Below are 12530 nucleotides of genomic sequence, written 5' to 3'. Positions count from 1 at the left end.
ATATATTTAGTGTACTCATAGTCATAAGGTATAATTAAGCATATTATTATACTATGCATGTATAAGTTTTACTTCGCTCAAAAGTTACGTTTCAATATTGTTTTTTTTTTTCTCAGTGCACCCACCTTGACGCTTTTCTGTTTAGCCCTATGGTTGACTGGTAGAGAATGCCTATAATGGCATTAAGTCCGCCTGTTGTACACTTTTTATGTGCAATAAAGTTTAAAATAAATAAGTATTGGACGTTAGATAAGACTACAAAGAAGCAAAAATTGAAATTACTTGTTTATATTTTTTATACACTTAATTATTGTTTGTTTTTTAAAAGAAAGCGCTAATGCCAGAGTAAAAGGACTTGATGCCATAGGGAATTTTCTAGACATCCGATATTGGATCGGACAATGTGAATCCTGGCAGGGTCGCCATCAAATAACAAGAGTAATCTTGTTATATTGTTTCGAGCTTGTTACATTGCTCGCAGAACTGATGGCCGGTGGGGCCGGAAGGTTCTGGAGTGGCGTCCGCGTACCGGAAGACAAACTGCCGGTAGGCCTCCAACGAGATAGAGCGACGACCTGGTGAAGGTCGCGGGAATTCGGTGGATGCGAGCGGCACAGGATCGGTCGGAGTGGCGAGCCTTGGGGGAGGCTTATGTCCAGCAGTGGACGTCTATCGGCTGACATGATGATGATGATGATTGTTTCGAACACTGGCTGGGATTGGGTAGTGAAGCACCTAAAGTGTGATAGAATAAGAACGTATATTCTCTAAAAACCTGTCTATATTCACACGTTAGGTTGCGCTGACACAAGCAATATGCCTACTTAACCTATACCTAAATAATTGTAACATTTTGTAAGGTTAATGCATTTTGGCGGTTATTAACTAAAAATACTTATAGGCCAGGAAATGAATGCCCAAAAAAAGGTGTAGAAGGAAATGCAAGGGACACAATTTTTAACTTCGTAGCTTTGTTTGGACTAGTTAGGAGATGAACATATCAAAATTCCCCTACCGTAACCCTGGTGCTGGGGGGGAGAGAGGGGTTTGAAGGTTCCATTTTTCGGTTTTTCGATTATATCTCGGAAACTATGCGTCTGAGCGACTTGGCCACTTACTCAAAATGAAAAGAGATTTAATTTGTTACAAGTTTTATTCAGTCAAGTTTTTCGATATCTTGTATAGTTTTTGAGATATCTGCTCTTCAAGGTTTATGTGGGGCTGATATCTCAAAAACTATACAAGATATCGAAAAACTTGACTGAATAAAACTTGTAACAAATTAAATCTCTTTTCATTTTGTATAAGTGGCCAAGTCGCTCAGACGCATAGTTTCCGAGATATAATCGAAAAATCGAAAAATGGAACCTTCAAACCCCCCTCTCCCCCCCAGCACCAGGGTTACGGCCGGGGACTTTTGATATGTTCAAACTAACTAAACTAACTAGTCCAAACAAAGCTACGAAGTTAAAAATTGTGTTCCTTGCATTTCCCTCTATATCTTCTTATTGCTTGGCCTATTAGCCAAAACCAATGAATATAAGAATCAAATAACATGATTATACCTAAAACAGCGCAAAACAAAACAATCAGGGGATAAACTTAATTATCAAATGAATTATAAAAACCTTTTTAAATCCCCCAGAGTAAGAACAATGGTTTTGATACGGTAAATTTCCCAGAGGTAATGTTGCTTTTAACTCAAACAAAAAGTCGTAAGTATATTGGAAATATATGGTTGATAAGACCTTTTTCGAGCAAAATGGAGCATTCTGCTGTTTCTTGTATTTCTTTGGTTAAGTCGAGTGTTTACTGAAGTTCTTATTTGTTTATGTAAAAAATGTTGTGAGATAAGGAAGATACTTTAATTAGAGGTGTGATCTGACTAGTAACACATACGTACTGTTAACTAACTGGCTCCTACCCAAGTCGGTAGTGACCCAGTTGCCTGTTACCCCGGCCACGACATCGCGCGACGGCGGCAGCGGCGAGCGGCGGCCATAGGTAGGAACGAAAGGTCCGATCACTGTGTCTCGCTCCAACCTATGGCCGCCGCTCGCCGCTGCCGCCGCCGTGCGTTATCGTGGCCGGGCCGGGATGGCCAGGTGGCGCCATAAGCCTTCAGTAAGTACATATAGGTACTTGGAAACAAAACAAAAAAACAAAAAAAAACAATTGGAAAAATTCGGTACCTATGCAGCTGTGGCCCGGTGGCCGAATGGCACAGGCACCTGCCGCGATAGCAGAGAACGCTGGTTCGATTCCAGCCTGGGGCACTGGAGCCCTTGGTCAGTTTTTCTTAGTATATGACATTTATTTAATTTTATAATTTATATAGTAGTGATTCTACTTGAAAAAGAAAAAAAAAACATTTAAATATTTTCTGAAAATAATTTCATCTTCATCTTCCTCGCGTTGTCCCGGCAATTTACCACGGCTAATGGGAGCCTGGGGTCCGCTTAGCAACTATAATCCCAAGAATTGGCATAGGCACTAGTTTTTACAAAAGCGACTGCCATCTGACCTTTCAACCTAGAGGGTAAACTAGGCCTAATTGGGATTAGTCCGGTTTCCTTACGACGTTTTCCTTCACCGGAAAGCGACTGGTAAATATCAAATGATATTTCGTACAAAAGTTCCGGATTGCAAGTCGCACGCTCTTACCGCTAATACTTCTAATAATACGTTAGGTGTTCAGTTACTTGATGTAACATTTGTTAATTTGATAAGCCAATGGCTTGGATAATTGGTTTACAGTTCAAAATGACGATTGGTTACACTATCATAATTAGTTTGGAAGTACGATTGGGAGGAGTATTCTGATTGTAATAACATGGTTTTAAATTTGATCTGGATCTTTTATAGATAGGTATAAGCCATCAGTATAAAAAGTGACGTTTTTGGCTGTAGAAATGTCACATTGACAGATCATATCCATAACAAAATCAGATCAAATTCATAACCACAGAATACGCCTCTAGGCCGAGTACATACATCAACTCAATCATCTAGTCATAAAAATGTTATATAATATAAAGAGTATTCTTACTTAATAAAAACGGCGAAGTTTGTTTTTGTATTTGTTTCTACTCGAAAACATAATACCCAAAACTTTATAGTTCATGAGATACGTTATTTATCCATTGCATTTGGTTGGCCGGTCGAAATAATTAGCAGATGGCGCCAGCATAGCTTGCCCTGTCAATCCCTAGAATTGTGTCAAATTTTTGTTTTTTTAATGCCCTGGATGCCAGCCCTTTAAGCCAAATCTCATCGAAAAAGGGGCAAGCTATGATGGCGCCATCTCTGCAAACCTTTGACAGTTGCCAACCCCATTGAGATATAACTAATAATATGTATAGCTAATAAATCTTTGTTCCACAGGTGTTCGACCCTCAAGGGCGGTTCCTGAGGGCATTCGGCAGTCAGGGCACGGGAGACGGCAAGTTCAACTATCCGTGGGGCATCACGACGGATGCGCTGGGCTTCATATACGTGTGTGACAAGGAAAACCATAGAGTTCAGGTATGGGATAACTATTATTACTTATTATTATTCACAACGACGGGACTTAATCGCGTAAATTTACGCGTTATTTTACGCGATTAAGTCCCGTCGTTGTGAATAATAATGAGTAAAAATCGTGAAAGTTCAAATCAGTAACTATTATATAGGTACTTGCCACAAAACTAGGTGGCGAGTCAGGTCAAAAATATGGAATCCATATAAAGTACAAGAATATTATTATGCAATGCAATGCAGGACTCGCAACCAGCAGTATACCTATTGGATTGAGAAAAAAGTTTCTACGAAAAAAAACTGCACGGTCTTCCCGGCATTCCAAAAAATACTTTGTTGAGGACGTGATTCGTATGGCAGCTACCTTAACCCATATATACCTTAACCTAGTGAATAAAACTCGCTCCTACGCAGTAAAATTAGTAGGAGAATGAGCCTGGATCATCAAGGAGTCCAGAACAAAGACTAGTTATGGGTATATGGGGCAGAAATCTGTTTTATATACCGTTGAATGCTCAAGCTCAGCTGTTATCAAACGTTATCATGCTAAATATCAGCTTCTTCATTTTATCAGAAGTACCCAATAGATTTTATGGAATACCAGCATCAACTGAACACCAAGACCTAGTTACCATCTAAACGGCTCATACTGATATTTTCCTACAGGTGTTCCAATCAGACGGCACATTCGTCGGCAAGTTCGGCAGCTTCGGCTCCAAGCTGGGCCAGCTGGAGCATCCCCACTACATCGCCGTTTCCAGCACCAACCGAGTGCTCGTATCAGACTCTAATAACCACAGGATCCAGGTGTTCGATGTGAACGGACGGGTGCTATCGTCGTTCGGCGATGAGGGATCTGAAGATGGACAGTTTAAGTTCCCAAGGTAAGAAATGGTCACCAAAAACTAAAAAAAGGTAACGTTCAAGTCAATAAACAGGACCAAGTGCGGGTAGTTCGAAAAACTCGCGCGCCTAGATGCCAACTTTAGCCAGTCTTCTCCGAGACCACGGGGACAACGCCGTCCTTGAGACCGTACGCGATTAAGTCCCGCCTTCCACCACTAAGAGGATGCTCGTATCCGACTCCAACAATGAAAGAATTCAATGGCCATAGGAACCATAGGACCCACTACAAAAAAATTACACCGAAGCGTAAACTTTAAAAAAAATGTGGCAAAACAAAGATTTATGTAGCATACTCGTAAGTGGGTTCCAAAGTTCGAGAAATCCGCGTCTTTTCAGTGGAAAGTGAACGATTTGAATAAACTTTTATAAGTATAAATTTCAAGAAGTAGAACGTTATACACGCCTTTAATCATAATCATAATCATAATCATAATATATTTATTGTGACTATTATATAGGTATAAAAAAAAGGTGTTACATTTCATAGGTACTAAAGCCATATCCTACCATCTTAAGGGCGTACAATATTTATTACTTAAAGCTAAAAATAATATTAAAGATAAAAGGATATAATAAGTAACTTTTAGGCTTTAAATATTGTTTATTTTATAACACCCACAGGAAAGTCGCATAACCTTAACCAATTCTATAAAGGTTCTGACCAGAATAATACCTATAATTACTTATTACTATTTTTACGTCGTTCAGATTTCAGGTCTACATGAACTTGTGACTGGATAATAAATATTGTTTTGTTGTTGCATCTCAGTCAAAGCGATCATTATCGTCCACAAACATTTATACCTCCTCTCCTCCTCAACTGTGCGTTTCTCTAGAAACTTCCTGCCTCGCACAGCTAAACTGTGGAATGAACTGTCGCCTGCGGTATTTCCGGACCGATATGACCTTCAAACCTTCAAGAAAAGAGCGTACTCCCATCTTAAAGGCCGGCAACGCACTTACAACCCCTCTGGTGTTGCGGGTGTCCATGGGCGGCGGTAATCGCTTACCATCAGGTGATCCGTCTGCTCGTTTGCCTCCTATTTCATTTAAAAAAAATACCTATTATTTATGTTCACTGTGCATTACGAGTACTTAGAATGAATATTATCTGCGAATATCATTTATTATATCAAAATTTACGGCACATTAAAATTCTGCACTCTAAAATGAAAGACGAAATCCAAATAAGAACATAAATATTGCAGTAAATAAAGAACCGTACACGACGAACTTATTTGAGTTATAAATTTTAAATATGCATAAAGACGTCTAGATTCCTTAATATCTTCCAAAGGTAGTAATATTATTATATAACTGCATTAAGTTATTTTATGTCCTCTGTGACAGTTTTGTATGTTAACGATGATATATTTTAATGGTGTACATGAAACGCGCCATTAAACAGTCTTTAGTAAAGCTTTTAGAGCAACGAATGGGAAAACGATATCAAAGCTCTGCTCTACTTAAATATATTTTATACTAAAACGTGCTAAAAAGGCGGTGATATTTTGTCAGCCTAACAAAACGTGAGTAACAATAAATGAAAATATTTTGTGAGTAGGTACTACTTCGTTTTTACACGTCAGGCTTTTAAAAAACACGCAATATCACTTACACATACAGGTCGAATCGAACGAACATTGATATCAGAATAACTTCTAAATAATGTCATGTCCAGCGTATTTCGGAACGGCTTGACTCCTTGGCGCTGCGTAGAGATGTGGCCTCGCTCTGCATTTTCTATCGCGTGTATAACGGGGAGTGCTCCGAGGAATTGTTCGGATTAATCCCTGCAGCCTCTTTTCGCCATCGCCCTACGCGACAACATTACCATCCTCACCACTTAGATGGTTGGCAGTCCTCAACTGTGCGTTTCTCTAGAAACTTCCTGCCTCGCACAGCTAAACTGTGGAATGAACTGTCGCCTGCGGTATTTCCGGACCGATATGACCTTCAAACCTTCAAGAAAAGAGCGTATTCCCATCTTAAAGGCCGGCAACCCCTCTGGTATTGCGGGTGTCCATGGGCGGCGGTAACCGCTTACCATCAGGTGATCCGTCTGCTCGTTTGCCTCCTATTTCATAAAAAAAAAACAGATATTGTGTATTTGGCACGTTAGTTGTCAGTACATGTATTGGCGCCAGCGAGGCAAACGATAACTAAATAACATCACTCAGATATCATTCTAATGTCAATGTACGCTCGAATTGATCAGATAATAACATTTCCTTATACAACATTTTCAATTAACAAAATATGTTTCAAGCGTATCAGTTCGAAGGAAACTTGGCGTATTCATTTCCCTTCGCAGCGATATTTGTATGGAAAATAACAATTTTTGAGGTCTTGCCTCGATGGCCCGGAATGATTGGATTGCCAGGCGGAGTCATTGAGTTATACATGAGGGCAGCTTACAACAGCGGAGGCGTTATTAAAATAAAAACGCTGACGAGCGTAGATTGCTTTCATGTTCGAAGAGAAGAAGCTGCACGCGAAGGACTGACGTTTACCGCCAAAATTACCACCATTACCGGGTTTGTTGTGTTAGGAGGTTAGTAAAAAACACATTTTACGGGTGTCGCCTATTATTTTGATAAGCTTTATTCAATGAACGTCCAGTAAAATACAACAAACAACAAGAAACAAAAAATATACAAAGCAATCAAACAAACGTCAAAACGATCATTTTCGTTATTTCAAGCGTTTTTTTTAGAATTCTCTGTGATAAAAGCTGCGGAAGTATTCGGGACTGAAATAAACAGACATTCGGTACCTACCATACAATTCGCTTCAGAGTGCCTGTCTCGGGTGTCGACTTAAGTTGCGTCGTGTATAAGATGTTGTTATATTAACTTCTAGTAGATGCCGGTTCTGTATTTACATATTTTTATATAACTCTTTTATTGAATATTTAAAAAAATAGTACAAGTCTCGCTCGCGCCTGACGCAGGAATCAAGATCAAGATCGTGTCAAAACAAGATCAAAACTTTACGAATTAGTATAACAGAATAGGGCTCATGTTTTCACAATAGGGTACATTATAGTCCAATTTCGAGAGTTAGGCCTTTTTGGAATTAAATGAAGCCAGAAATAGTATTGTTGTATTCAAGTGATTATGTCGAGTTTCAAAGCGTTGGGAACTATAAATTAGTTAATGATTGGGAGCCCTTTGATAGCAAATGTGTGTTAAATCTCTGTCTATAAATTGTATATATAGATGTCAATCACAATGTAAAATTAATTATCTTTGGATTGCCGATACAATTCGTTACCAGTTTCGTGAGATGTGGGTTCGAGTCCTACGTTGGCCAGAGTTGATCATTGTTGATTTTTTAATTGTGATTGTCATCTGTATATAAAGTTTATTGTTTGTAATGTGGTACATCCCACATTAAAAAAGGGAAAAAATATTAGCATTTAAATCTCTGTCATCTATAGGGTTTCTATTAATAACATGGCAACATAAGATGGTTTGTACCAAGGGCCTGACACGCTTCGATAGAGACAGATAGCCTTATTGCGATTCCTATAAGAGCAACAACAACGTCAATTTGTACTAATTGTAGTCATCTGGGAACTATTTGGTTAGGTAAAAGAAAATTAGTGAAATTAGTCCAGAATTAACTTTCAGCAAAATAAAAAAACCAAGTGGATAATGAATTAAAGTCTTGGTGGCGTTTTATGTAAAATATGATAATATTCACATTTCAGTGACAAAATGTAATCTCTGACACTTCCATCAAAATTTATATATTTTATTATACAAATTAAGTTTGTTGAAATTTTTATTTTAAGTTAAAAATATATCAAAAGTTAAGTAAGTTAGTTATGAAAGGTAGTTTATTATTATTAAATTTAGTTTTATTGCAATATTTTGTCATATTGAAATAAAACTTAAAACGGCCAAATTGCTGACAAACAAGTCTATGATCGATATAATGTTTCGCAGATACCGAAGCAGGCCTAGTTTCCCTTGTAGGCTGGAAGTTCGGATAGCAGTTCAAAGGGTAAAATTTAGTGCCTATGCCTAGGCGCCTTAAGTAAGCCGTGACAAATGCCAGGTTAAGCTAGAAAGATGTACAGTGCGAGATCACTTCGGTACCCTAGGTGTAAATATGATACTCACTTTGACTTTCTCTACAGGGGCGTCGCCGTTGACGACCAAGGCTACATCGTAGTAGCCGACTCCGGCAATAACCGCATTCAGATCTTCCACCCCGACGGAACGTTCCTCCGTGCCTTCGGCTCCTGGGGCTCCAGCGATGGCGAGTTCAAGGGTCTTGAGGGCATTGCCGTCATGAGCGGCGGGAACATCATCGTGTGCGATCGTGAGAACCATAGGGTACAAGTGTTTTAAGGGTTTATAACCAAGTAATTAAAATTTGAAATCCTCAGTATAAACCCTTCAATTGGTGCCATGACCAGGATGCCAATCATTTATTAAATTATCTTTATATAATTGAGCTTTCGGTTTATAAGCGAGACAACATATTTGGTAATTTAATTTGATTTTGATTCCAACTATGCAATTGGAAGTCCTCTGTTGCTGGTCAGTGTATCTACTTATATTATTATTTGTTTTTTATTGGTCGTTTTTACTGGCAAGTAATTTTCAAAACAGATTTTTTACAAATTTATTTGTTTGTCTTATAGGGCAGTTTTGAGAATTATATGGTTCAGTTACTGGCCAGTATTGTATCAAAAATGATACTTTAGATTCAACTTTTGAATCGATCGTACCTTTAAAATTTGTGAACCTAACAATACCAAAATCAATTATTAAAATTGAATTGGTCTTTAACATTGATTTCGATTTGTTGTGGCAATAATTAATTCGAAAATTTAATTTTCTAGATGGCCAGTAAATTATTGAAATATTTCTTTCTTCGTAATTATATTGCAATTACTTTTTTTATTGACTCGTGTTATGTGCTTTGAGCATTATCTTGAAATTATTGTACCCAATGGTTATATCATTTTAAACATTTTGTTTTATTAGTCAAATATATTTACTTGTAAATAATAAGAAAAATAATTATAATTATATGTATTTTGCACCGCTTTATACTATCATCCTTCTTTATTAAATTGTTCACGTTATGAATTTTATTAAATATGTATTATTTTTAAATTATTTATTACAATTTTGAAACTAGCAGTGATTTCTTATTTAAATAGGTTTGCGCACTGCCCTCTGCTTTCACTGCTTTTTGCTTTTTAACAAAACAAATGCATTAATATTTTCTTTATGTATTTCTTCTTAAACATGAATGGAAATATGTTCGTTATATACAAAAAGCCTCGTCTTAGTGGGTAATTTTTAGTTTTCGGACTCGAGCCAGTTACAACACATAAAATGGATATTTTATTTGTTTATATTTTAATTTCCTTGCATATTTGAGAATCTAAATGGCTTCGGCCGGAATAGGTGACGTCAGTATCGTATTTCAAACGGCCTCGCTTACACTCGTCCGTTTAAATTTATTGGCTGACGATCCCTGATTTCCTTTCCTTTATAGTAACATACTAAATATATTTACACAAGTGAACATGCATTTACATATAGACGCGTATTATGCAATACATATTTCCCGGAAATTCCGCACGTTTGCACAAATAAACAGAAAATTGTAATAAATTCCGACAGTCGCCAATTGGTTTGCTCGACGCAAACAGGGAGCTGATTCGAACTTATACTTATATTGATATTAATTTGATCTTATTTTGACATCATTTGTCCGTTTCTCGCTCGTGTTTATACTGGTACAAGGGAAATTTTCGGTCAGTAATAAGAAATCAAAAAGAAATGTTTAAAGTTCAAATGACGCTTATTGGTATTTCGCTGACAAAAAAGCAACGAACACTATTACACTCGGGTATGTTTAAACGAATGTGCCATTTCACAGAAAAGCCATTATAATGTACACACAGTAATAATGTGTTATTAAACCCATTACAAAGTAAATAAATCATTTCAAAATAAATTGTACTGGAGCAGCATTTGAAAGCAGCATAACTAGTATTTTATGGCCCCTATTGTAATTATTTATTTCAATCTATTGGTAGTTTTAATGTTTTTTGTATTTGTTACATTATTGGTTACCGTTTTTGGAACGTTCCTTATGCGTTTCAACACCTTCAATTCAACTTACATTGTTTCTAGCTGTCAAGATCTGTTCAATTTTAAAGTGTCTCTTGAACTTATTTTAATTTTGGCTAGCTATGGAATGGAAACTATATTTTGTAACATTTAATGGTTTTCTTTTTAAACTTCTTATAACATTATCAAAATTTACAAAGTGAATACGTCTGAATACCTAAAAGCACTGCTTAAACAGGAAGCCATATTTAAAAAAAATTTAATTTATTGTGATAAATTATATTATGAATAAAAACTAACTTTTGCGTATGTATCAATTTTGATACGTTTTAGATCGCTCACACAGTATAATATTACTGACATGAAAAGCGAACATAATGTAAATAAACAAATTACACAAGGGACCTTCATGCCTACTAGTGTACCAAGTTTCATAAATATTTATTGAAAACTTACTTATACTCACTTGTGCGGAAAGGTATTTTCATACGTTAGAGTTTTTACTGATGTAAATTATATAGGTAAATACAGGGGGAAAAATACTGTTTTATTTATGACTACGATTGACAATCGTGTTGGTCACGGTCATCAAGCGTAAATTATGTTATTATTAAATTATATTCATGTTTATTCATATTAGTATTTGTGGCGTTTCTTCTGTGTCTGCCAACGTCGTGCCAAAAGATTCTAACAGATGGCGTTAGTATAGCTACGTCCTCTAAGTGTGCAACCTTCTATTAAGTACCCATACATTTCCCACGTCGCGTTTACGGAGCTCGAAATGTCAGTTGCTATTAATACAATTCTTAACCAGCAGCGGTGTCAAACATCAAACATCAAACATTTATTCAGCAAATAGGCCACAGGGGCACTTTTACATGTCAATTTTTACAAACAATAAAATTAACCTAAAATTACAAAAAAACAATTACATAAATATAAATGTTAAATTACACAAGAAAAAAAAACTAATAAAAACTATACAAATAACAGAAGTACTTAAATTGTTTAGAGATGTAAAAGTCTCTAGGTGTCAGAGATTAAATGTATATAATAATAGAAAAGATCATCAAATTATCCAGAGATGTAAAGGGTCTCCGAGACTTGAATTGTTTTATAATAAAAAAAAGACAAAATGTCATGGTCGCGATTTTAACACCTGTCATGACATGCGTCACTTTCGCACTTACATAATTGTTAGAACGTGACAGGCATGGTGACAAATAAAGAGCCGGCGGGCCCATCTTATCTTCAGCTCTTATTGAATTTGGGTCCCCAGGCATAACACCCGCCTGGACATGCTCCCTCTACATATTTACATCATGTAAAAAACGTGCCATTTGCTACTACAGTATAATTGATATATAAATGGCATTAACTTTCGCTGTAGTCTTTAGAAGATTTGTCTAAAATAAAATGACTATTCAAGTTTCAAAAATACTCATTACTTTACATACTATTCTATTATACTTTAAAGACGTTCCAAAATAGTTATTTACGATACAAGTGCGGAAAAGAGGAAATTCGAAACAAGTGGCGATAAATTAAAACACGACCACAGGGAGTGTTTTAAATCGACACGAGTTGCGAATTACCTATTCGCACGTGTATCGTACAACGTTTTACAGTACATATGGCCCTTTAAGCTTTCGACATATGCACGAAAAGTGCTCTTTTACGCACTAGTGCGAGAAAGTAGCACCATATGTACTGTAAATATATTTGAATTTAAAGCAGTTTCCAAAGCAATAGAAAAATCCTTTTCGATCAAAAACATCCAAATCTAAAATCCATCATATCAAAAATTGACTGTATTTTAATGGTATTCCCTAGGTGCTTTGAGTGCTCCAATCCCGATGACGTAAAAGTATTTTGGGCCTCATTTTTTTGGAGTCAGCCTTCCTTACACAAGATTACGATGTACGTGTGTCGTGTGCGAAAGGGCATGTGTTACCTTTACCGCAGACTGTATAAGGCTCGAGCAGATATACCACTCGTGCA

General features: G+C 36.7%; 2 protein-coding genes across 5 annotated transcripts in view; both read left to right on the top strand.

Moving 5' to 3' along the window:
• Nucleotides 1-9547, top strand: part of LOC134745921 (RING finger protein nhl-1) — an 83921-nt gene extending 74374 nt beyond the window's left edge. For all 4 annotated transcript variants that reach the window (XM_063680035.1, XM_063680034.1, XM_063680036.1 and 1 more), the window contains 3 exons: nt 3385-3525; nt 4186-4403; nt 8573-9547. In XM_063680035.1, coding sequence (XP_063536105.1) covers nt 3385-3525; nt 4186-4403; nt 8573-8786 — 573 coding nt within the window. In that variant the 3' untranslated portion in view covers nt 8787-9547. The remainder of the gene's footprint in view (nt 1-3384; nt 3526-4185; nt 4404-8572) is intronic.
• LOC134745942 (UDP-xylose and UDP-N-acetylglucosamine transporter) overlaps nt 1-12530 on the top strand; it is a 486381-nt gene that overhangs the window by 436862 nt on the left and 36989 nt on the right. The window lies entirely within an intron of this gene.

This window comes from Cydia strobilella, chromosome 12 (genome assembly GCF_947568885.1).
Source record: "Cydia strobilella chromosome 12, ilCydStro3.1, whole genome shotgun sequence".
Lineage (NCBI taxonomy): Eukaryota > Metazoa > Arthropoda > Insecta > Lepidoptera > Tortricidae > Cydia > Cydia strobilella.
This window is presented reverse-complemented; position numbering and strand designations above follow the sequence as displayed.